The following is a 25,046-nucleotide window of genomic DNA, read 5'->3' as shown; positions in this document are numbered from 1 at the left end:
CTATTGATATTCTTACTTGAGTGTAGTATTAGCTTTGGTTATAGTCGGCGGATTCGAGTCTATGTCCGTATCTCCAAAGAAACGCAAGTTTTTGGGTGGTATGGGTGGTGGCGCTGTGTTAGTTCGCGCCGAATTTTTCGTACGTTTCATTGTTGAGGACTCGCTCTGTCCGTTAACCGAAACGTCAAGCTGTAGAGAAAGAATAATTATGATAAATAAATTTATTTATTTATATCTATTATTTTTTATTCCTTATTAAGTTTACAGTTTAAAGAATACCCACGACTAAGATACTTGGGGCCGCGGTGAAATCGCGGGCAATTGTAAAGCTGACGAACTGACAAGAAAAGGTATTCTAGCATCACTATCAGTAGAAAAGTTGGCGCTTTCATCTTTTAATGTGTTCTACTGCTGGATTGCTGTGACTAGGGGAAACTTAGCCAGCGCTGGGCTACAATCGGATCATGCGCTGCCGCAAGATCTTTTTGATCAAGATCGATCGTAGGAGAGGGCAGGAGTGGGCTCTTTGCCATCAGTAGGTATAGCCTCCTCCTAGGTGTGGGTGTCCGTAATGTAAGGTTGGGAATCTTATCGATCACCAGCATATGGAAGAAGACGTAATGGTGACATTTCAATATTGCCTTCTTCGTTGTCCCGAGTTTGCCAGATTAAGGGTTAAACACTTTAGAGCTCGTACTTTTCGACTTCCCAYTGAATTGGTCGAAATAGAAATTATAAATTTGTATTGGCTACTAGGCGTTTTGCTGATCTTATAAAGATCGATCACAGGAGTTCTATTTTTTTGTCTTCACAAAGGAATGCATATTGTGAACCAAATGCGATCTTTGGATCAGTCATCAAACTTAACCTTGCCTTTGACGCGTTCTGACGGATTTACTATTAACCGGTTATTTGGACTTAACGTTGTCGATGTTAAGGCAAAGCTGTGACATTATAATCGTTAGCTGAGGTTGGACTTTGATATTTCTCAGTGTTTTTGGGAGAGATATCTAGGAATTCATAAGCAAAAAATATACCATGTCTATATAAGAAAAAAAATATCAAGTTCTTGGTGTAGGAGTGACCCATATACTTGTAGATGTATGTCGAGTAAAATGAGGAAATCTGCCTTAAATATGCTGTCATCTTAATTGTTATCTACAAGTGGTCAAAGGATTTGGTTGTATCTTAATGATATTCTGCTAAAGTATATCAAGTTCTTAATGTTGGAATAACCCTTAGAAAATTAGGAAAGCCTTCTTGAATACTATATGCTATCGTCTCAACTGTTGTCTAAGGCCTAATTATATTTTGAAGATATTCTGGTATATCTCCAGTATGAGAGACCTACATATATGGGAAATTTAGGAATACTTATATATATCATCTGGCCTTATACAATGTTTTTCGCCCATCCAGAGCTCTGATGGCCGCCGATATCATCAACAAAGACTGCTTTATTATAATTTTCTATGTTTACAATTCCCTCTTAAGCCCTCTACTAATAGGTATTTGGGAAACGGTGGTATTGCAAGAGTGGAAAAAWTATTTTAATATTTYGGATAMATTTTTAGACSATGATTGACTTAACAAATGCACTACTAAGGTTACATTTTTTTGGGAATAACATCTAACTTACTTTTCCGACATTCCGATTTTCTAGAGGCTCYATGCATAAGGTATCTGGCGCCGTGGTCCTAAAAATTAGCTAACCATTATCGACGCCATTCTTATGGCATGTCAAAGAAATGTCGAGACTTGATTTGACATTACATTGAGTATGTAGTGAATTCTTCCCTATGCGGACACAGGCAAGATCAGCCTTTCTGTCCATATAGTAGATGGTTCTTAATAAAACATGAAATAATCTTGGAACCGGCTAATATGTACGATTAATGGGGATGCCTGTTCCCACGACGGTCGGGTATACGTAACCGTAACGGACCCGAATTTTTATAGTTCMAGGAATGGCAACTCGACAGATTTCTGCCACTCCTACAAGTTCAACAACATTAATGGAGACGTCTGTGTTGTGGAGCTTGGGACCGACCAAGGTGTACGATTAATGGCGATATCTGTTCACACGAAAGTAGGGTCTACGTAACCGGAACGGACCCGAATTTTTATAGGTCAAGGACTGGCAACTCGACAAATTTCTGCCGTTACTACAACAACATTAGTAAAGATGTCCGTAATCAGAACGGACTCGGATTGTATCCGACTGAGGACTGTGAACTCGGGAAATTTGTCTCGTTAGTGTAACTACAACTACATTAATGGAGCTGTGCGCATAATAGAGTGTCTGTTTAATAGAGCTTTCAATGTTTGTTTCGCTGAGTAATGAAAGTGAGCCCAAGTCATAGTTATCTGGACATCACGGATCAAAATACCTGTTCTTTCTTGAATAATTACACTTGGAGGACTGAGTTATGTGTTGAAGTTCATTCAAGTGAAGAAAGTTCTCTGAGCGGCATTCAGTTAGGAATAAAAGAAGCGATTATTATACTCTCGCAACAAAGTTGCTAAAGAGAGTAWTATAGTTTTGTTCACATAACGGTTGTTTGTAAGTCCTAAAACTAAAAGAGTCAGATATAGGGTTATATACACCAAAGTGATCAGGGTGACGAGTAGAGTTGAAATCCGGATGTCTGTCTGTCTGTCCGTCCGTCCGCGCAAGCTGTAACTTGAGTAAAAATTGAGATATCATGATGAAGCTTGGTACACGTATTTCTTGGCTCCATAAGAAGGTTAAGTTCGAAGATGGGCAAAATCGGCCCACTGCCACGCCCACAAAATGGCGAAAACCGAAAACTTATAAAGTGTCATAACTAAGCCATAAATAAAGATATTAAAGTGAAATTTGGCACAAAGGATCGCATTAGGGAGGGGCATATTTGGACGTAATTTCTTTGGTGTGGGCGTGGCCCCACCCCCTACTAACTCTTTTGTACAAATCTCGGAAACTGCTACAGCTATGTCAACCAAACTCTAAAGAGTTATTTCATTCAGGCATTTCCATTTACAGTTCAAAAATGGAAGAAATCGGATAATAACCACCACCATACAAAGGTTATGTTGAAAATCACTAAAAGTGCGTTAACAGACTAACAAAAAACGTCACAAACACTAAATTTTACTTAAGAAATGTCATAAGGAAGCTGCATCCAGGCTTTTTTTTAAATGGAAAATGGGCGTGGCGTCGCCCACTTATGGACCAAAAACCATATCTCAGGAAGTACTCAACCGATTTCACTGAAATTCAGTATATAATAGTTTCTTAACACCCTGATGACATGTATGAAATATGGGTGAAATCGGTTCACAAAAACGGCTTCTTCCAATATAACGCTATTTTGAATTCCATCCGATGCCTTCTCTGTACAATATATACATTAGGAACCAATGATGAAAGCGGAATAAAACCTTACACAAATACGGTATTTGATGCGAGAGTATAAAATGTTCGGTGACACCCGAACTTAGCCCTGCCTTACTTTTTTTACATAAGGCTTAAGCAGCTCACGACTTTCGGTCTTAGACAAAGTATTTTGTGTGTAGCCAAGAAACATCCGTTTGTAAGCGAGCTAAAGTGATAGCTGAGCTGCAGCTTATTACTATTGAACAAGTACAAYCTCAGCCAACTTACCTTTTCTTTTGATTTGCTCTTCGAGCGCCTGTCCAATGACTTGAACCAGCTGACTTTCTCYGGCTTTGCGAGTGGTGACTCCTTTTTCGGCTTGTCGGATGAGGTACGCTTGAGCAGCAATGGACTAGCTTTGGGTGTAGACAGACGGCGACGCATCGAGATATCCGTGGCCTAAATAAACGAAACGAAACAAGCCAATTAAGTAATATGCTAATTTCTAAGAGTACATGTATATTAAATGATTTATTGTAAGCGCTAGAACTAGTTCGCAATTGACTGCGGACGGCGGCGCGTGGCACAATTCTACGCCCATAAAAAGGAGCGACATTTACACACACACACACACATAACTGCATATAAAGTCAGCAAATAATGGCACACAGCGACTGTGGAAAAATGCAGCAACCTGTTGGTGAGTCAACAATAACAAAAACAACAGCAATGCTGTTGGCACACAGGTGCCAAGTGCTAAAATGGAATACTGAAATGTGTCTGCGCGGACAAAATCAACCCAATGAACTCTGCGGTACCCACAAACCAATAGAGGCATGTGCGCATGTATGCGAAGCGGTCATATGATTGAAAAAAAAACAACAACAAACGTTTTATGCACACTGGGTTACTGTGCCATAATAATAACAACAACAAGCAACGCCTTAGACACTCGAAAACCAACAGACGTACCTCCACCCGCTGCCTGCGCTCAAAGCAACTGCTCGCATGTATGGTTGCAGCTATGTATGTGTGTCTGTTGGTGTATGTGTGCAGCTGTCGTTGTCTCTTGCCTGTGGCCTAATAAGCGAAACGTGAGTTCACATGCTAACAATACCTGTTCGCTGCACAGCCCCCAAAGCCATACACCAGCCACAATCGCCACCACCACAACAGCGCCACCGCAAAGGCACACCGCACAGTTCACCAAAAGTACCGTAAATGCGCTGCAACAACAATATTGCTCGTAACTGTTGTTGGTGTTGCTGGTRCAATAATATGCACAACAAGTGCAACTTGTGGTCTATGTATGAAGGCAGCATGCCATAAGACACCACAAGGCGGCAACAACAACCACGWTGCCATAATGTATATGTTGCATGCAACCACATGCACACCACAAATGTGGCGGTTGACCACACGAGCCCGGCCCATTGGCAATTGATTTCTTGCGGCTTCAACTTCGACTTTATATAACCGCCTGTGCGCGGCGCCAACCGAACGTCCGCCCGCCGCTATGCCCTGTTATAGTTTCCAGCCAGCTACCAACGAGCCAGCGCGCAAGCGCCCACAAAAAGTTGCAACCAAACGTGTTTGCCTAGTTTACTGTGGTTGCTGTGTTTTTTTTTTTTGCTGTTTTTTGTCGTCTTTTTGTTGTTTGCCGCTGATATTAGACCTGATTATTGGCGGTATCTGTTGTTGTTGCTGTTGTAGMTTTTTGCTCCAATTGTGGTATGTATCGATTTAGAAACAAGCTGCATTTGGGCGCCGTGACTTACTTTCATTTCAAAAATTTTTCCCCTTAACCGCCGGTGCTCCGCCCTTTGCGTCGTTGGCACTTTGTATTTGGCAGCGCTGCCCGTTGCTCAGGCGAGTGTGTTCATTTTCCTCGAATTMKCTTTCAATTAGTGCAAATATTTATGCTCACAAGYGCCAAATTTGCATTGCATAGCTGCATCCGCACACCAGAGTCCGCCGCTATGCCAATGTTTTAGGTCGTGCATTGCATGCCAAGCGCTAGGGTTCGTATAAACTTCAGCGAYYACATCGTCAAAGTCTCATGGCGCGCCGACTTGAGCTGATGACAGGCAAGAGCGCCGCCACCTGCAACTCTGGCGAGCCAASCTRCACCTGAAACGAGCCGACTTGYATCTCTRSCGARCCAACCTCTTTACTGACCCAWCCCACATCCCCATCAAKCGTACGCCAGACATACAAATTCTCAAAGCAGTTAAAACGYTCATGTGTAAGTATTCGCCCGCTTCATACCCTCTTCACGTGAAATCTCCTGGTTGCTGTACTAATGAATTTGTTAAAAAGGTCAGAGGCTTTGGCAGCGTTTCGGTACAAGTTTCGAAGCGTCTTTAATTTTGGTTGTTGCGGTGCAGCGCTTTGGAGAACACACTCCTTTAACATGTAATTCAATTAGCTGGAGTGTTTACAACAACAAACTGGTGTAGCGGTATAACTGCACTTTGGCCGAACCCTACACCCACTAGGACGTGTTTTTTTCGATATCGTTAGTATCTATTCGTGACAATGCCCGGGATCTCGTAAAAATTATGTCGGGATTTTTGAGCCTCAAGAACTGGCACACTAGACTTGAAAATGGCGTTTTTTTGTGATTTCCAAGATAAAATAAAATGCATAATTTTTAATGTTAGGGCCAAAAACTTAGATCTTTTTATAAAGCTAGGGGTTTGTCTTTATGTTTCAAAAAATATTTCGGACAAAGAACTGCCGCGCTAGGTTCGAATAAATTGATACCGAGAAGCCCATTTCCTACCACTTTTTACAGCGACTTCACATAATTCCACAAAAAACAGTCTAGCAMGATCTACGCCCTTGGCCCCGACGCGGGAATATGCGCTCAAAAAAAGTTTCCTYCAATAAATTGATTATCTCCTGAGCTATATGGCATGTATCGCCGTCTTCTTGGAASCCAATGTCGTCCATATTATTATTCTTCAATTCAGGCACGAAAAAGTTATAAATTATGGCTCTGTAGCATTACCTATAGCATTCCCCATTGACTGTTACATTATTTTCCAAAATCTGCCCGTAGATGGACTTTTGAGAATTTAAAACCATCTCAACAATGGCTTGTGAACTATAATCACTTCAAATGCGTCATTTTCGTTCCTTGACGACTTTTTTGCAGAAATAGAAATCGTGATCGATGGCCGTCTAGTTTTCGGTGTTCGTTTCTCCATTCACCTGATGTGTTACGCGTTTCGTGCTCGTTTGGCTTCAAATCTTGTACGAATTGGATATTGTGAGCCCGTATACCCAGATCCTTGTGTAAAATCATCCATAAAGTGGATGGACATAGAGACCCTATGTATCCATGTATCTTTGATACTCTGCTCTACAGGAGCAATACGGTCTTCTGCGTACTGTACGGTCTCAGAGGATATATTATTATCCATTAGGGAAAAAGTAGTGCGAAAACGATCCATGTTTGCTCGATCTACGACTCTGCTGAGAGTCCCGAATTTTTCGGTATTGAAAAAATGAGATTTCTCTATTTCGAAATTCCGGTATTAACATACCTAGCTATACATGTAATTTAAGGTATTGTACCGATTTAAGTGAGCGCATTTATTCGCTTCGAAGAGGTCAGAAAGTTAATTGATTTTCACAACTACTCAGTGTTGTCTGCTGTAGATTTGCAAAGAATTTTGGGAGGCGCCTAATAGCAAATGAACTATATAGTATATTGAAATGTGTTTTGCCATTAATGCTGTCACTAAATCAGAGCGTGAATGATAATTAAATTTTTTTAATTTTTTGAAACTTTTTATATTATTTTGGCGCTTTTKTTTTTGCTGCGAATCGCTGATGCACCGCAAAAAATGAATAAATTTCTTAATCGGATGGATACTGGTGAAGAAAAGTGGCTCACTTACGACAAAATTGAGTTAAAATGTTCGTGGTTGGATCTTATTTTTTGCAAATGGTGGCCAAGGTAGTATTCGGATAGTGTTTGCAGGGTTTAGCAGGGATGTCCATGGTTTCTGTATCGCACTTTGAACCAGAAGCGTTCAGCTTTGATCAATAGTGGACGAATTGGGTTCAATGGGTTTACATGACTCATTCCTACGAAAGTCGGATTTACGTAACCGGAACGGAGCCGGGGACTTGCTACCATGTGATTAGTGAAAAACTCGCCGCAGGGAAACTTCTGAAAATCGATGGTCCAAGCCAATATACWTACATAGAATTAAACGCATCTGGASACTCTATTGACTTAGATAACATTCCAAGCATAATACCCAAAAGTATCAATTGAAGATCAATTTTTGGACTTACGTTTGATTGAGTTGGATGATCTTGATATAATCTCTCTTTATCTCTTTGGAGATTAGGCTTCTGTGCTGACATGAGGTTGAGTTTAGCTCGGTGGATGTAACTTCTAATGTCACATGGAAGCATTGATGGTACTATAATAAAAATTTTGCTGAGATTCCGCGGTGGCTTAGTTCTTGCTCTAAAAAGCTTTCCCAAATGTTTCTTTACAAATACCATAAAAACTGAAAAAGAGACGGGCTCTGGTGACTTCGCCSAAAAAGTTAAGGAGTTATTCTTTTATAAGAAATTTGGATGGAATGACTTGGCGCGTACGTCGAATTCGAATAGGGCTTGTGTAAAAACTGAGGCCGATGGACCTTCGCTTTATCCAAKAAGATCTGACGATTTCGATTCAAATTTTGTTCAGCGATGAGGCCCATTTATGGCTCAACGGGTATATAAACAAATAGAATTGCCGTAATGACTGAAATTGAAGCTCGTAATCTGGGCGACAAATGGTTTCACACATSGCATCTATCAATGGATTTATTGGGAGCACACGTCGGCGAGCAGATAATTTCAGGTTTTAGGCTGATCGATTGGCCACCAAGATCATATGATATCACACCGTTAGACTTTTTTATGTGGSGATATGCAAAGTCTAGAGTCTATGCGGACAATTCCGCTTCAATCGGATTGGATATTCGGAAAACTTCACGCATGTCATTCGCCAGTTACGAGTCGAAATGCCTAAACGAGTCATAGAAAATTGGGCTCAGCGGATCGACCATCTGAGACGTAGCCGCGAACAACATTTGAAAGGGATAATATTCAAAGAATAAATGCCAAATAATGTTCTTTCGAATGATTACAAACATTCCCCATTTAATTTGAGTTGTAAAATTTCTTCTTTAATAAAGTAGGGAACCTCGAAGTGCATTACCCTTTATACATTTTCTTTGGTTATGTCATACTCTTCAAATAACAATTCAACGTTGTTAGTGCTTGCAACTCATGAACCATAAATTATAGGTTAGATTTTATGGACGTTAAATGTTCTTTTACCCAAAAACAAATTTAAATTATAAATTTTAAGTATTCTACTATGGTTATTTTAAAACTTTTATTTAGAACAACACAYACATTCCATACACATCGCAGTAACTAGTAAAATACCAACGAATGTCAAAAGAAAATTTATAGACGAGGGAGTGGCACACCCTTGCCGGTAAGGTATGCGTAATATTCGCGTCCGAAATTTATCGCTTTGGTTTCAGATTATTTCAGCATATGGGTTTTTGTCACACAACGCGGGTCGATAAATATCTTCATGACACCGATACAATGTTTAAACAACAACAACGGTAATAAGATGAGAAGCCACGAGTGTGGCATAAACAGAAAACGATTAAAKTCGTCTGCTTTCTTTTTGGCTTTTAGTCATTCCGGCCACTTTGGAGATTTTATCAGTGAAGCGGCCAAGGAGAGCCTAAAATTGTGAAAACATGCTCGCTAAATATTGGCGGCGATCTTATTACGCGCTTTTTTATTTTTCTTCTATATTTTTTGGCGCTTATGCTGCACGGGGCCGCTTTGCTGTTTACATAATACTTCTCATATATTTGCATATTTTAATTAGAAGCCAATAAATTTGCTTAATAGCTCGGCCATTCCATGTTGGCAGTTGGTTAAGGTAGCCGATACGATCGCCTTTACTCACATTATGCCTCTTTCTTTTATGCGCTTCATTTCTGTTTTGGGTGTGTCAGGTCCAAATGGCAATACGTTGGAAAGAAGGCCGCCAAGTGGAATTTCAATCAAATGAGTGTAGAGCAGCTTTGTCACCGGCACATACTTGCCACCTGGCGCGCCAAGCGGCACATAAAACTAATTGACCGCTGTCTGATGACACATAAATTATAATGATTTTTCTTATAAAAAACATAAAGTGGGAACTAGTCGAAGTGAAAKAAGCGTAAATGTGAAATACTCTAATGACCGTTGGATCAGTGCGGGTGAAATTTATGTCGTGGAAGTAMAAATACTTCAACACTGATTCGACAACCGATTTTTCAGCTACTTAAAGAGTCATTTCTTATAAGGAAAGAGGGTAATAATCGTACTATTGGGATATCAGAAGATCTTCCAACTTCAACAKCAAATACTTTTTCCCATTCTCCAAAACTAAAAAAATGATCACTAGAAAGAACTTTAGAGATAGCGAACGACCAAAAGCTGAGTAAACGGAAACTCACKTTGACACAAAGATCAAGTTCTACAAAAAAGATATCGAAATTTTTCTAAGCCATTTACAATCAGTGAACTTGCTTTCCGTTGATCGGGATTCCTGGTGTTAGTGTTGTAGCGGAAAAGCTACAAGTTGACGGTTCTTGGTCGGATAAAAACCCGGTCCGTTCCGGTTACGTAGATCCGACTGTCGTGGGAATGGAACTAATACTTCTATTTTGATCTGCTTTTTGATATTGGAATATAAGAGAGGGTTTCATAGTTTTAAGAACCCATGGAAGGCTTTCTATTTTTGGAAAAAAACTTTATGGATGAACAGGGTGCGACTGCAATCGGAAAAAATCTTTTCGCAAAAASCACATTCTACCGTCTAGTAGTGAGTCACTTAACTCATTCGGTTTTGGTCTTTCCTGTTTCTAAGGTGTCTTCGGTTCCTTTACGTATATTTCATATTGAATTTATTATTATTCGTAGAACTAATATACCAATAATCATAGAAATCTTAAAACTKATAAACATTTTGGTGTCTATTTAACAATAACGAGTGTGACTTTGTACGAATGGGTTGGATTCTGAGCGCTTATTTGGAGTCAAGTTGGTATAAATGACATTGGTCCAACACAATCGCACTTCCTCAGATCTGAAACCGCAGAAAGCTGCTTTAAGGGAAATGCAACGGATCAACTCACTCAATATTGAAAAGGAATATTTGGTATGCGGAAACGTTGCGTTGGAATGCTCGGTTATTAGCTGTTGTAAAGATAGAATACGATCTTCTTCTGAAGGGGAATTTCAATGAATTAAATTACTCCGTAGACTTCACAGCGACCTCTATAAACATTTTATGGCTTTGCCAGCAAAGCAAGAAATTTGCTAGGAAGCAATTTCATCTTCATACAGAGGTTAGAAACGTTTAAATTTAAATGAAATTCACTTCAAATCCATTTACACTGTTGCCAGTTTTCGTTTTTCCCAGCAACTGTATACTCGCAGTCCGTTAAAAAAAGGCTGACGTAAAATATACGAATCACACCGTTATCATCTAAAATTTAAAGTAGGATAAAACCCACTGCAAATGAAAACTAAACTAACAAAAATGAGGTCGAAAACAAGAAGCGTAGTTGTGTGGTTGAATTTTGAAGAGCTAACAACGGTTTATGCCGGTTAACGGCAAACCTGCGAGACGTATAGAAAAAAATTTTACCGCAAAATTCTAAGTAATTTAAATTTCTTCTACTTTTGTATCAACACCTTTTGGACACAACTTTAAAATGTATGTGAAAAATTTAAACAACCAAGCTTTTGGGGTTTCATCCAATTATCATATTACTTGCCTTTAAAAATTATCTAGTCTGACTTTTCATACAAAAAGTAGACACCATTGAACTGAAACTTCGAAAGTAAAGTTATGTTTTGGATGCTTCGAATGTTCTAAAGTCGATAACATAGTTATATTTCGAATGTTGCTTTATTGTCTAGCTTACAATCAATGTAATTTACTGTAAGGGCCTGCAGGAGAAAAGCAAATAAGACGGACGTTTTCAACCGACAGATCGCTTTGCGCCGACCGAAAATGATGTAATAGGCGTAGAGAGACCACCGTTATGACAGGTCTCCATTTGTTTATTATGACCTTTTTGTAACTCAATTTATACTTTCCCAAACTCAAAAGAAAGCAATGCAAAATATTAGAAAACATTTTATTTTTATTTAAGCAGAAAAAGGTAATGTATCTAATTGTAGTTTYTTATCCAATTTCATTCGTTGTGAACACTTTATTTTGACACCTTTTCGGTCATTAGGTGCGGCGGGTAAGCTTAATTGGCTTTTACAAAGGCCGAATCAAATTTTGCTGACTCGCAAATTCTTTTGTTTGCACAATTTCAGTGGAAATTTTAGCGCATTCCAATGGCGCACACACCCCCGCCGCCACCGTCTGCTGGCGTATCGCGTCCACAAGGCGTACATCAAAGCGATTATCGGGCAATCAAGCATTGCAATGCAATTTTCACGCTCAACTGAAAGCAACGCGCATGCGCGGCGTGGCCGGACTGTAATGCAACATCCGCTGCCAATTTCGAAATCCGACTTTGCCAGCGCCATAAACGTCGTAACTACTTGATATGCGCACTACAACAATGAGCGAAGCAACTGAGCGCCAAGACGTAGATAGCCGCGGCGTATGACGGGGCAGAAGACCGCACGTTCTAGTGCATTAGAATACCAAGGCCGAATGCCAAATGCCTACAAATGCATGAACCAGCCGCATAACCAGTGTAACTGACACTCAGTCAAGAACAGCACCGCCATCGCAAAGATTGGCAGACGTGTTGGCTGTTGTACGGTTGTTGGTTGGCGGCGGCAGTGGTGCCAAAAGTGGAGGAAGTGGCAGATAACGAGTAAAAAGTAGAAAAAGGGCACCGCCACTTTTTTATAGACGCGCGTTAGAAGCTTTACGTGCTGTGTAGTCTAACGCAGCAGTGTGTGGCATACATAAGTAGACAAGCGCGTGTAGGTATGTGCCAAAGACATTCTAACGTACGCGTCGCAACGCCTCGACTCAGTTACAAYGGCGCGCCGCGTCCAACCGACCGTCGCTAATTATGCGCCAGCAGACGCCATAGACAAAGACGCGCCTCGGTACATCAGACAGTATAGAAGTGTTTAGTGCCACAGCCGCCGGCAACGCCGCCGCTGCTGCATGCCGAAACGGTAAGAAATGTCGATCAGCGTGCCGGTGTGCGGCAAGTAATGTGAGTAAGTGACGCCTATGCGTCTCTTCGGGCTGCATTGGCATTTGCAATTTTCTACAGCGCCGCTAATCGCCGCTTCCAGTTGTGGCTTCCGTTGCCGTTCTCTGCAGCAACCTGCCCACTCTTGTTTTATGTTTTACAGCTAACGGGCTATGATTGCATGGAGCCGCCTCTAAAGCCGCCAGCGCGTACTTCACGCTTTTGAATGGCGGCTTGTTAACATTTAAAGTAGTTTGATAATTTGGTATTTCCGCTTTCACAGTCAATGTGTAAACGCCTTTGGCTTTGAAAAATCTATGGCTAACTAATACTATATATATAAATGTTCTCGGCCACTGCAGTGCCGAGATCGAACGTGCCACTTTGGTTTCGCGCGTGCGCGCTCACACTGCATTAGTGGATATCAATCACATTGTGTGCTAAAAGTGTGGCACATTACGATAGAACGTCATAATTTCTATAATCTATATTGATTACTTTAAACTAATATTTATAATATGAGACTTTAGCGCCGATAATGTAACCGCCTTAGATTAATCATAATATTATAATATTAATACTATTTCAGTTTTCAGATTATTTAAAAAGACGTGAAAGCATTCTGTAGAATTCACAGCGGCTTTTATCAATATTTTGTCGCTCATTTCGCAGTTATTTAATTCTCTTTAATGTATAGCCTTCTTAAGTGCGTAATTTATCTATCAAGAATTTCTTGCAAAAACTTATACTTTTCTGGGATGTATGTATATATTAATGTATTTAATGATAGTCAAGAATAAAGCTTTTTCTTCATACAGGGACTGGAAACGATGCAATTTAAATAAGCTTCACTTAAATCCGATCTACACTGTTGCCAGTTTTCATGCTTCGCTGTAACTATCGTGCATAAATTCGTAGGCAGTGATTTAGCTCCTCTTCGGAGCTCTATCTCATTGCAGTCTACTTATTTCTTCACTTTATTTCTATCTGAAGTAGTATACCTCTAGTGCTCTCACTTGTTTTTAATAGTTATTTTTGATAAGGCTACTAAATTTAAYGAAATGTATATTCACGCAATACAAGAAAAGTTTACTCTAAGCCTTTAGTACATATGTACATATATTTCACGATAGGCAAGAAAAAAGCTTTCTCAGGAAAGCAAAAAAACAAAAATTACTAGGAAGCAACTTGTTCTTCAAACAGGGGTTAGAAACGATTGGTTTTATTTATTGATACCGAGTGAGTACTCACTATTTGATATAATATATCGCACTGAATAAAGCCGATCATACGATACATAACCGCTCAAGATATACCTAATATAAAATGTGCAATTCAATTAAAATTCACTTAAATTCATTTTACACTGTTGCCAGGGAAAGCAAAGAATGAGGAAGATCTCCACTCCGCAGGAAAGACCAGAAGAAGGACACCTTTGGAATCTCCACTTGGCACCAAACAGCGAAAAGGAAGAAAGGCCGACACGCTGTTGCAAACTCGGCTACGCAAATAAAGAAGAAGAGATAAAAATAGTCTTTTTCGGTTCCCAACTGAACATATTGCTAGATTCTTTCTATCAAGAAACTTAACTAATTCTACTTTAGCAATTCAAGAGTTGGTCAAAGTAGCGAAGAGTATTTTTTACGCGGTGTCAATGTTCCCATCTATTTCATGGTCGCATCCACTAGCATCGATCYTGCCTAATAGTAAATATGAGTAGATCTTTGTCACTTGGTCTTACAGACTTTATATTTGTACCAATTTGGTTTCGTTGGCTTTTTGCAGTTCAATAGCCGCAGTCCGAAGACTTTGGCCTACTCTGTGGGCGTTTGGGCATAATACTCGTATTACAGCAACGCATATCAGTTATGTGGTACATATATATACATTTTTTGTATGTACATATATACGTAAGTATATTCTTAACACTTCACGCCAACTTAGCAGTTTTTATTTAAATTGATTTTTTACGGATTCACCTATGTGGAGTACAGCATTTGGGCGAATTAAAACGGCAACTCACTTCCAGTTACTTATTTCGCATTCGCTTTTGTTGTTGKTACAAATGTGTATATAATCGATACCACGCATTATTGATATTTTACATAAATTTATAAAGAGAAAAAAAGAGAATAATGTTGACTGTTTGCGGAGGCTGAGACTGAGGCTTGTACAAAGAAATGTTTTGTGTCTGTTTGATTTTATTTCATTGAGTCTGTGGATTCTTTTTTTGCATTTTCATCTCATCATATAGCCATTTCGTATTCTAAATTCAACTAAGTGTAGACTTATGGCAATTTAATTATGTTGGTCGGGAATTCTCCCACGCTTTTTCATTTCTTGTACTGGCTCTATGTCGTCTGTTCGCACGGCTTCAAAAAGACTCGCTAAAAATGTGTATTCGAGGCTTCCAAATGCTCAGCAAGAAAATGTAAAAGCTTTGCTCTTTTACTTATATCAGTAAAGCCGTTTTGTCATTCAATTTAGCATTTGAAAAAATCGGGATTTTTGCAATATAACTGAAAGTCTTTGCATATCCTGTTTCTGTAATACCAGAGCTCAATAATGAAAAGTAATATTTTTTTTGGAATGGAAGTTCTTTTACTCGACAATCATTACATGTAACCATACCCATCTGGTCTTCCACAGAAAAGTGGTGAGCTTCTAGAACGTACTTCTTCCATTTTTCTCCAAATCTGCTCTAACCTTCTAGACTTTATTCAAGTTTGAGCCTACGGAAATCTTGGCCGCACATTTCAGAGGGAAATATGTTAAATGTTATTGAGTCCATGTCTAATAATCTCTTTTTGCCTGTTCAGCTTAACATTTTGTAAAGTTAGTGAAATAAACTTGCTGGGCCCGAGACAAGAGGTTTCGGAGATAGACTAGGTTTGAAAACCGAGCTTTAAAACTTTCACCTCGTCCATCGGTAAGCATTTGCACAGAGAGACGAGATAACACGTTTCAGAACTAATCGAAGGTTCGAAGACAGCACTTTCAAACTCATCGTGTAGTCTTATTTACTACTACTGATTCGGATAGGACCTCCAATTGCTGATTCACTGTGAGATGAGGTAAGACGATTCGCAGATAGCCTTAGGTTCAAGAACCGAACTTTCAAGTCACCTTCTAGCTATATTTATTGTTACGTAGTCCTTTTCCCATTTACGGGTTCAGCTACTCAGCGGTCAAGGAGCAATTATTGGGGTTACGAGTTTTTGGAACAGTAAGTGATTGAARCGTAAAACTTCAAACAACGATATATATGCGGAAACGTGACTTAACGTGGTATAAAATCGGGGTCAAAAACTTCACAATCTAACTTCAATAAAAATCAAATTGTTTCGGAGTCTGCGATGTCGTCACTTCTTCAATCATTTGCTAGCGTGATTACCGTAAAACGCATTTACATATTATGGCTGAAGCGTAGATGTTTACATATATGCAACTGTGCACAACCGTTATACACTTCTTATTGATCAAAACTATAAAAAAAAAAGAGAATGAACTGCTTGCGTAAGAGTGGTGTCTTTGTTAGTTATGAGTGTASGGTAATAGTTGTGCCACAATAAGCTGACCGCAACGACCTTTCCCAAACAATTCATGGCTCACAACGAGCGTCTCCTTAGCGCACAGCTAACTGTATTTAAATGTCGAAGCCCTTAACTAGACATAAGAAAAAATGCACACAAACGGCAAAGTAAAACAAAATCAGTGAGAAGAAGAAGAAGCAGCAATACGAGAAAACTGAAGTGGAAATGATGATGCTTTGCTTTGAATTGTTGCGCGCGCACTGATGCTGGTTCGTTAGTTGTAGGTGCGACATGCAACAKGCGGCATGCAGCGTCACCTTCCTACAAGCGCACAATCATCATGCCGCACCGCATTGCAACACGTTACCAGATAGCAATTTGCATGCCACTTTATAATGGGCTACGACTGCGGCTGCGGAAGTGCGATAGGCGGCAGGCGGTGCATAAGTAGTAAAAGTCTGACACCCAATACAATGAAATAAAGAGGCGCTGTGTCGCAAGTAGCGCCTCACATCAAGTGCTGTCGGTCAGTGCACTACGGAGGCGGTCGGCCACACCGCTGTGATGTGCGTCCAGAGCGCCAACACGGCATGAGGAAGCAATTTGCCGCCAGTTCATGCCTACCTTATGCTTACATACAGTGACAGACATTATTGTGGGTACGTGTAGTTGAGCAGTACATAAAACCAGAACAGAGGGAATTGATCACTTTGGAAAGGATGAAAGTCTCTGTTTGTTTGAAGTTATTTCTGTTTCATAAGGTAATAAAATGATGACTTCAGAATTTACAGTCGAAAAGTTTTTGATACTTAAAACATTTTACTAATCTATAAAAGCTGGGTATATGAGGGACCCCGATTGCATTCTTTTCAATCTAGATCAATTCACCCGACGGTTATTTCTGTGACTTTACACCTACGTGGTAATTGTGAGCGGGGCGAAGACGTTGAAGAAAAGGTGTAGTAAGCTTCTTTCACGGATGAATCGAAATTAAGAGGAGAGTAGGAGAGGGAGTGTTCTTCGAGAGCTTTTCATAAACTCAAGTTTCAGTATACCAGACCAGTGCAGCGTCATTTGAGCGGAGGTGGTTGGCATTAAGGTGGCTCATTCAGATAGTTGTGTATTCACTCTGATAGCCTAGCGGCTTTGAGATCGCTGACTGGKCGTTGGAAACTAGTAAACTCATTAATAGCTTAAAATGTTTTCCATATTAGAATAGGTCGCAATGGAATCGCTGGAAACTGATGTGTTTGCTAAGAAGGACAGACCACAAGAAGATCGATGTGCACTTACACTGGATCTATAGACTTTCAGATAACATGGCAGGCATTGTTAGGAGATCCTTCAGGCTCAAAGTGAACCGTAAGAGATCTTCCGAACTACTTCAACAAAGTCATGTCTTGCGCTGGATCTACGGACCTCCAGTGAACTTGGCGTTGGTTCGAGATCTTTCTGACCCAAAGTGAACTATAAGACGACAACAATAGCAATTTCGCCGTTATTGTAGATGCTCTGACTAAACACTGCCCAATAGCGGACGCGATGCGACTAAATGTTTTGTTAGACGATCTTGGCCAAAGCTGTATGGAGCAAGTTGAAATGGAATCACCTTATCACTCTCTCTCCTCTTTTGCTCCGCCATAAGTTGACTGGGATCGAAATATCTCGGTAGACATACCTTTGGAGAATCTATATAGCGAAGTGGCTGGGTTTGGTATTAAGCGACTTTGTTTTAAGCTCAAAGCGCTTCGTCAATTCATAAGTTGATGYACTTTAAAAGACTTTTGGGAGATATAAACGACAAATATCTTTTAAGTGAGATTCATAACCTAACCTAGCCTAGGCCGATTTTTTCTACTGCACAAAGTTTCGAAATTATGAGTAAAAAGCTCTTAACCAAGTTTCGTCTATCTTGGAACCAGCATTAGTATTAGACGCAGTATCCACTTCGTTGAAAAGACAGATGTAGAAGCACCTGTCTGCACTTGGAATCTCCAAWGAATAATTGTCGTGCGAGTGAAGAAGAAGGTAACATTTCAACTCACACCTCAAATATTCCAACTATATTTTATAAAGTTGCATGCTATCGATAGTRGTGGCATCGTTGCCTCTAGATTCAACAAACCAGTGTGAGCCAAAAATATGTTCATGGACTGACACTGTCTTTGCAAATAAATATTCATGTTTACCATACTTGTAGTCGTCCATCTATTGTCTGGCATACGTGTTTATGTTGCATGTTTGTGATGMGCGCCAACACCAAGCGCAGACGAAGCGTAGCTGTCGAAGAAGCGATAGCTGTTACGTCATTCAAATACTTGAATTGCTTGAATAGTTTCAAAAGTAAACTTCATTGCGAGTATTACGCAAGTTACAGCAATCAACACATTGACACTTGCGCAGGCAGATATGCGAGCGCCTAAGTGTGCGTGTGATAAGAAGACATTTTCATTGAATGGATTAGATAAAAAGTGGGCAAACAATAGAATTCAGCGCATGCAGACAGGCTTTTTATTGAGCGGTGCTGCCGCTGTTTTTTTAATGTAACCAGAYATGACAGCGCCGCAAAACCAAGGGATAATATGCCCGCGCTGTAAAAAGTTCCCAAGCGGTCCATTGAATTAAATATCAATACGTTAATAATTACAAAGCTCGCATATTAGTGCGGATACTGAACTTGCCATTACAATCGGCGTTTGTTAATGATTTTCTAATTAGACATACACGTTTTTCTCATCAACGCAATTCGTTTGCTACTCACCTTTGGTTCGCGCAACGCGTCGTCGTGCAGCATTGCTGCTAACGCTGCCGAACCGGCACTTCCGCGATGCTCACTGTAACGCGAACGCATCTCCTCCTCCTTGACCATGTAACGTGGGCGCTCCTTTTCGCCACCACTGCTGTCTTTGTCTTTGGCTGTGCCCGTTCTTGTGGTCTGCACGCTGCTGCTGGTGGCGGTACTACTGTTGCCGCGCGCTTGCCGCTCGCCATCCTTCTTGCCCGACTTGCCACCTTCACTGCCGCTGCCRCTACCGCCACCGCCGCCACTGCCACCGGTGAAGAGTTGCTTCACCTTTTCGAAACCGCCGAGCTTTTTGTTGCGTTTCAGCGTTTCCGTGCCGGCCGTCTGTGACTGCTGATCCTTACGTCGCAGCGTACTCGTAGCAGCGGGATATTTGTCTAAGTGTGGATCGTAATGTGAGCCATCATCGATGGATCGTTCACGATAGACATAACTATCTCGACGCCGTGCGACATGCAGCTGCTCGATGTGCCGACGCTCTTTACGCAGAAAAGCTTCACAGGCTTTTATGTCGTCGGCAATGGTGCGTTTGCGCCATCTGCGTGCAAAACATATATTATTAGAATTAGCATGAAATCAATAAAAAAAAATGTCTAAGCAAACTTACCTGGATGTGAGCTCGCCATTGAAGGATTCCTTGCGGAAGTCATTCTCAATACCGGAGTCTCCTTTGTCGAAGCTGCGCTGTTGTAGCTTGTCACGCTTCAAACTACTGCCATGCCAATCTTGTGTGTTTGCCGTGCTCATTTCATAACGTTTCATGTTTTCGGGTGAGGAGCGATATTGATCTGTACTTGTTAGTTGTGAGTCCRAGCTCTTCGGCTCATAGTCCTGCAGTTGCTGACGTTCCATAGAGCCGTCCATGCGTTCACGGTGACGTGTCTCGCGTACATGTGGTTTTCCATCGGCATCCAAGTGTGTTTCTCGTTCATAAACTTCTTTTACACCGCCACGTCCGTCGTCATAGTATTTTGTGTGCTTATAACGCGACGTTTTCTCCATCAATGGTGTTGTAACCGGCACCGTTGTTGGTGCAATGATATCCAGATGTGAGCGTTCTGGCGAATATTTATTTAATATTTCCGAAGTTTCCATTTTATGGAAGCGTGGTTCATATGACTCTCTCTCGCGTTCGGGACTGAGGTAGCGCTGATATGCGGACTGCTCGCGTACTTCTCTATTACGTTCTGGTGATGCGCCTGTATCACGTKGATAACCATTGCGTTCGAAGCGTTCCGGTGACGCTTCCACATCACGTTGGTAGCCATTACGTTCCAATGTCGTCGGCTCACCGAAACGTCGCGTTAGTATGCGCGACTCAAGACGTGCACGCCGATATCCAATATCATKCATAGGTTCATCACGTGTCGGCGATTGATAGCCACGCGTATCGTAGCCATTTTCGATCGTTGGCGTAATACTACGTATGACCGGTATAATTGGTGGCTCAGCAGGCGATTTGCTGCTGCGCGATTGTGTCAACGCGGTAGACTCGTCTTCGTAGTATTTTCGTGTTTCAATGCCCAAACCTTCGTCCTCATCGCTCAAATTACGTGGACTGAGCTGTTGCCATGGTGATGGCGAGTGTGAGTTTGTGATGCGTATAGTAGTGGGACCTACTTGGCCGTTAGGTGATCCATATGTGCCTGGCGAACCACGTGTCGTCGATTGTTCAATAATAATACGACTGCCATTACCGTTTCCGACACGRCCGTTATGCGTATTGTAGTTGTAGGTATTCTTAAGATTGTTTTGACTAGTAGTRAAGTCAGTGCGGTCGACTGACTGGCGGCCCAGCGTCTTTGTGGGTGTTTGTAGTTCACGTTCCGGTGAGCGYATATCACGTATATCACGTGCTGGTGAACGATATTCACGTAAGGGTGTACGCAATTCCCTGTTGGGCGAGTGTATGTACTCGCGACGATATCGATTTTCATCTTCGTTATGATCCAACTGCGCATACATAATACCTTCATTGGGGCGTATATATGAGAAGGCTGGACCGGAGAGCGGYGGCGGTGGTGAGAAGCGTTCCATAGACAAACGTTTCGCTAAGCCATTTACGGTGACACCTTTGGTGAGCGGCAACTTTTGTGCCGGCAACTGTGAACTATGCATATTGTCTTGTGATTTGGATTGTAAGCTTAGTATTTTATCGCGTATCGCGTGTGATATATGGCCTTTGCCTAAAATATTACCGTCGTCTTCGGCTTGTATGCGACTGCGTTCGAGCAGTTCACTCAGTCCACTCTCATGCTTTTCTCGCTCAGTTATAGCCTCCGATTTGCGACGCTCTCTATTGAATTGCTCTGCAAAAAAGTCCTCCTTCTGCGCGTTCTCAATTATGGGACTCAGTGGTGTGTTGAYAAGTTGTTGTTTACTGGAACTGTTTAATGTTTGCAGTCCACCCTGTGCAGCAGCGTTAGATTTGGGTTCCTTTAAAGTTTTTTTGTATTTACGCTCTTCCTTATTGTAAGAGCCAACATCACTTTTACTACGCACTAAACGTCGACCGCCGCTATCTTCGAAACGTGGATCACGATCAACTTGATTGACATTCGTGTCGCTACGTCGACTGAAGATATTGAATATTGATGGCCGTTTCGYGTTCTTTTTGGCAGCTGCGTCACTTACGCTGCGCGACACTGGCTTAGCGGGCGATTTCTTTTTGCGTGTGGGTAATGAGTGGAACTTCTTTGGGTTCGGATCACCGCTACGTTTCGTACGTACCTTAAATGTGGGTATATTATCGCCGTTCTCGGCTTTRCTCTTATGACGTTCAGCTTGTGCGAGTACCAAAGCGGCTTCTTTGCGTATGCTCTCTTCGGAGAGGTCTGCGGGCAGCTGGTGGTACGATGGTATGGTCTTTTGTGGTGGTTGTAAATTAGTTGTTTCGTAATTCGTTAGTTCGTTTGGATGTTTTCCTGTAATTAAAAAAAGGTGTGATATTAGAACTCAGTTACTTAGTCATAAAGTGGGCGGTTTTTTTCGATCAAACAAGGTTTTAAAAGTGTAGAATACATATGTAGAGAATAATAATAAATAAACGGCTTAAATATACCGATGGAAAAAGAAGTTGTTAACATTGTCCAAGCGGCACTAATAGTGCTAAGAAGCCTCTACTTCTACGTTGCCTAATGGAGTTAAGAAAGCTCCATTTTTTACTTCTTTTTGCAATAGTGTAAAGTCCAAAAATACTTTGCAAAGATATAGCGAACTTAAGATCTACTGTGAGTTGTTTTCCTATGGCCAAACTCTTAATACGGACTAGGTTTTTTTAAACAATTGGACCGTTTGGAGGATAGTAATGGATCAGATAGATTGACACTTTCATCCAATGAGAAAATAATTGTGTTCTGCACGAACAACGCTAGGCCAGAAGCTCCGCAAACTTAGTTGGGAAGTTCTTATACTGGCACCAAGCAGTCCATGGCGAATGATTTTACTGTTGAAAAAAATTCGCCTCACGGGATGCTGGTGAAAATCCACAGTAAATAGTGGAGACCCTCAAACCAGGTACACTCCATATACTTATGCTTAAGTGAAGTCCTAATGACAGCTATTTTCAGTACCAATTGGCAAACCTCTGCCGTAATTTGGGTCARGCACCCGGTTGGAATGCAACTCCACATTCAACTGCAAAGTGTCGGTTCTTTCCGTATTCGGATTTTAACCACAACCACCACGATACTCCCTGAGGGTCGTTGAGTCTTCATGCGCAGGTTGGACCGACATCTAAGGGTTCCTGCTCCACGTCGTATCAAAATTTTTTCCATACTGAATACATACAAATTGAGTTTCCATACTGCTCTGGACTAGTGATCAGGGGTTGAACCCCATACGCACATTCCACGCACACACTATTCACGCAAGAATCTAACCCTAATACCCAGTTAAACGCATTCGATGCCTAAACAACTTACTCGCATACGACCCTAACTGTTCGGCATTCCGATAAAAGACTGGTCCTGCCAATGTCCGCTGTATCTATGTAAATAGTCAGCGTGACAAGCTAAGCTCTGTTAGCCGTATCCATCCCTCTCTCTCTCTGTATATACGAGATACAGTTTTTAAGATATCAATCTGAACTTTCGTGCATCTTCTTTTCTCGCTAAGTAGTTGTTAATTTTTCGGAACCGTCGATATCAGGCCAATATAACATATACATAGCTGACATACAAACTGAACGGCTGGTATCAAGTGAAACTGAACGACCGAAATCTAGCATGGATTGTAGTCTAAGGCAATACTACAATCTCCCGATATATTGTACTGATCGGAATACCATGTCATATAGTTGTCATACAAGCTGGCCGATCAATATCAAGTTATTGTCTTGGAAAATATATTTATTTGACAAGTTGTACTCACAAAATTTGGCGGACAATCACGATTCGATTCAGATCTTGGTTTAAAGCGTGCYATTTGCCAGTTAACAGTCGAAATGCTCKAATGAGTCATCGAAAATTGGACTCAACGGTAGAACCATGTGGGAAGTAGCAACGGCCAACATTTGAATGAGATGATTTACAAGAAATAAATGGCATGGAATGATCTCTCGAGAGATAATAAATATGCCCTATTAAATTGAAAGTTTCTGTGCTTGTATTTAAAAAAGGAAGGAACCTCGAAATGGATCACTCAAGGCAACGCTCAATCTAAGTAGAAATCGTCCATCGGATATATCTGTTTCACAAACTGAGCAATCAAAATTAAGATAAAGTCTTTTTATACCTTCTTAAGCTATAAAAAATGCTTCAGTGAATGGTATTATAGTTTCGTAGTTTGTTTTTTTGTGTACGAAGTATCAACCCACCGCCGCCTTTTCGCCATTTAAGCAACCTGTGATTTTCTGTSGCTGTTAAAAGGCGAAAATCGGCTTCGCGGGTTGCGTCAATAGTCGATGCTCTAAAGTGTTATAAGCCGGGACTAAGACGGTTATTTATATTGGRTTAATTTTTGTGAGGTTTAACTGAAATGAGCTAATTATGAAGAGGATAGAAATGATTTATAGCATAAAATATCCATAAAATATTCAAAAATACTTTATAAAATTTAGAAAATAATTTTAAATACGTAAAACTGTCAAAATATGATTTATAGAATTGATTTATAGTTTCATTGCGTTCAATTTTAAAAGGTTTTTTTTTTTTTGAAAATCCAGCTCGCGTAGCGGCAGTCATTTTTTCGGTGTCATAAGACAAAATTGCATAGCCACATTTACAGATTTTTTTCGGAATTTTTACTCTTTTGCGCAAAAAAAGTAAATTACTTGCAATTAATGTTTTTTGGTTCAACAAATGAAGGAAATTAACTTGGCAAATTCATATCGTACATGGTCGATATATATTGTATTTCAGTATACTATATGGTACAAACATCAATATGTTTTAAATCTAATTAAGATTAAATTTCAGGAAATAAAATATTGCACTTAATTGAATAATACTTGAAAAAAGTAATGAGCAAATATACACATACTTGTATATCGTCACCTGAAATGCAAAATAACGTATCATCAAAAAAATCGAAATWGCRTGTCTTATTGATTACGCTTCACTACTCCAAATTACATACATAATATTACATATGTTCAACATTTTCAAGTTCTGCCCTCAGATATAAACCAGTTTTAAGCAATATGAAAATTTTTTTTCACTCATGTTCCATTTTATTTCCTGTTCATTCATGCCATGGAAATTTCCAAAAATGTTGTTACGTTATTTTGCATTTCAGGTGACGATATGTATATATGTTTTTGTATATATATTATACTATATACATATGTATGTATATAAACAATTAATTTGCGTTGGCACATAACAAGTGGACGTAGCGACATTCAAGCCGAAACTTGAGCAAAAAGCGTGTAAAAGGCTGAAGATTATACGAAATTAAGGCAGCAAGTGAGAGCAATACACCGAAAATTGTCGTGCACGATTTCAAGGTTAAAAGGTGTTGACATGATGCTTGAACGACCACAAGCGAGGAAGTCCGTAAATAAAGGTAACAAAGACGAAGACAATATACGAAAAATTACAAAAGCAAATATATAATATAAAAATAAAATTAGCAAAAAATTA

At 40.4% G+C, this 25,046-nt stretch overlaps 1 protein-coding gene across 1 annotated transcript in view; it reads right to left on the bottom strand.

The window, feature by feature from the left end:
• The window catches only part of LOC108974260, a gene marked incomplete at its 5' end in the record, with an annotated part of 24,013 nt that extends 2,126 nt beyond the window's left edge, over positions 1 to 21,887 (bottom strand). Inside the window, 4 exon segments of the mRNA XM_018941975.1 lie at positions 17 to 189; positions 3,647 to 3,817; positions 18,922 to 19,501; positions 19,571 to 21,887. Of these exon segments, the coding sequence (XP_018797520.1) occupies positions 17 to 189; positions 3,647 to 3,817; positions 18,922 to 19,501; positions 19,571 to 21,887 (3,241 nt within the window).
• Positions 21,888 to 25,046: the final 3,159 nt, after the last annotated feature.

This window comes from Bactrocera latifrons, unplaced genomic scaffold (assembly GCF_001853355.1).
Source record: "Bactrocera latifrons isolate USDA-ARS-PBARC rearing strain unplaced genomic scaffold, ASM185335v1 scaffold_111, whole genome shotgun sequence".
Lineage (NCBI taxonomy): Eukaryota > Metazoa > Arthropoda > Insecta > Diptera > Tephritidae > Bactrocera > Bactrocera latifrons.
Note: the sequence above shows the minus strand (reverse complement) of the source record. Positions and strands in the feature narration are given on the sequence as shown.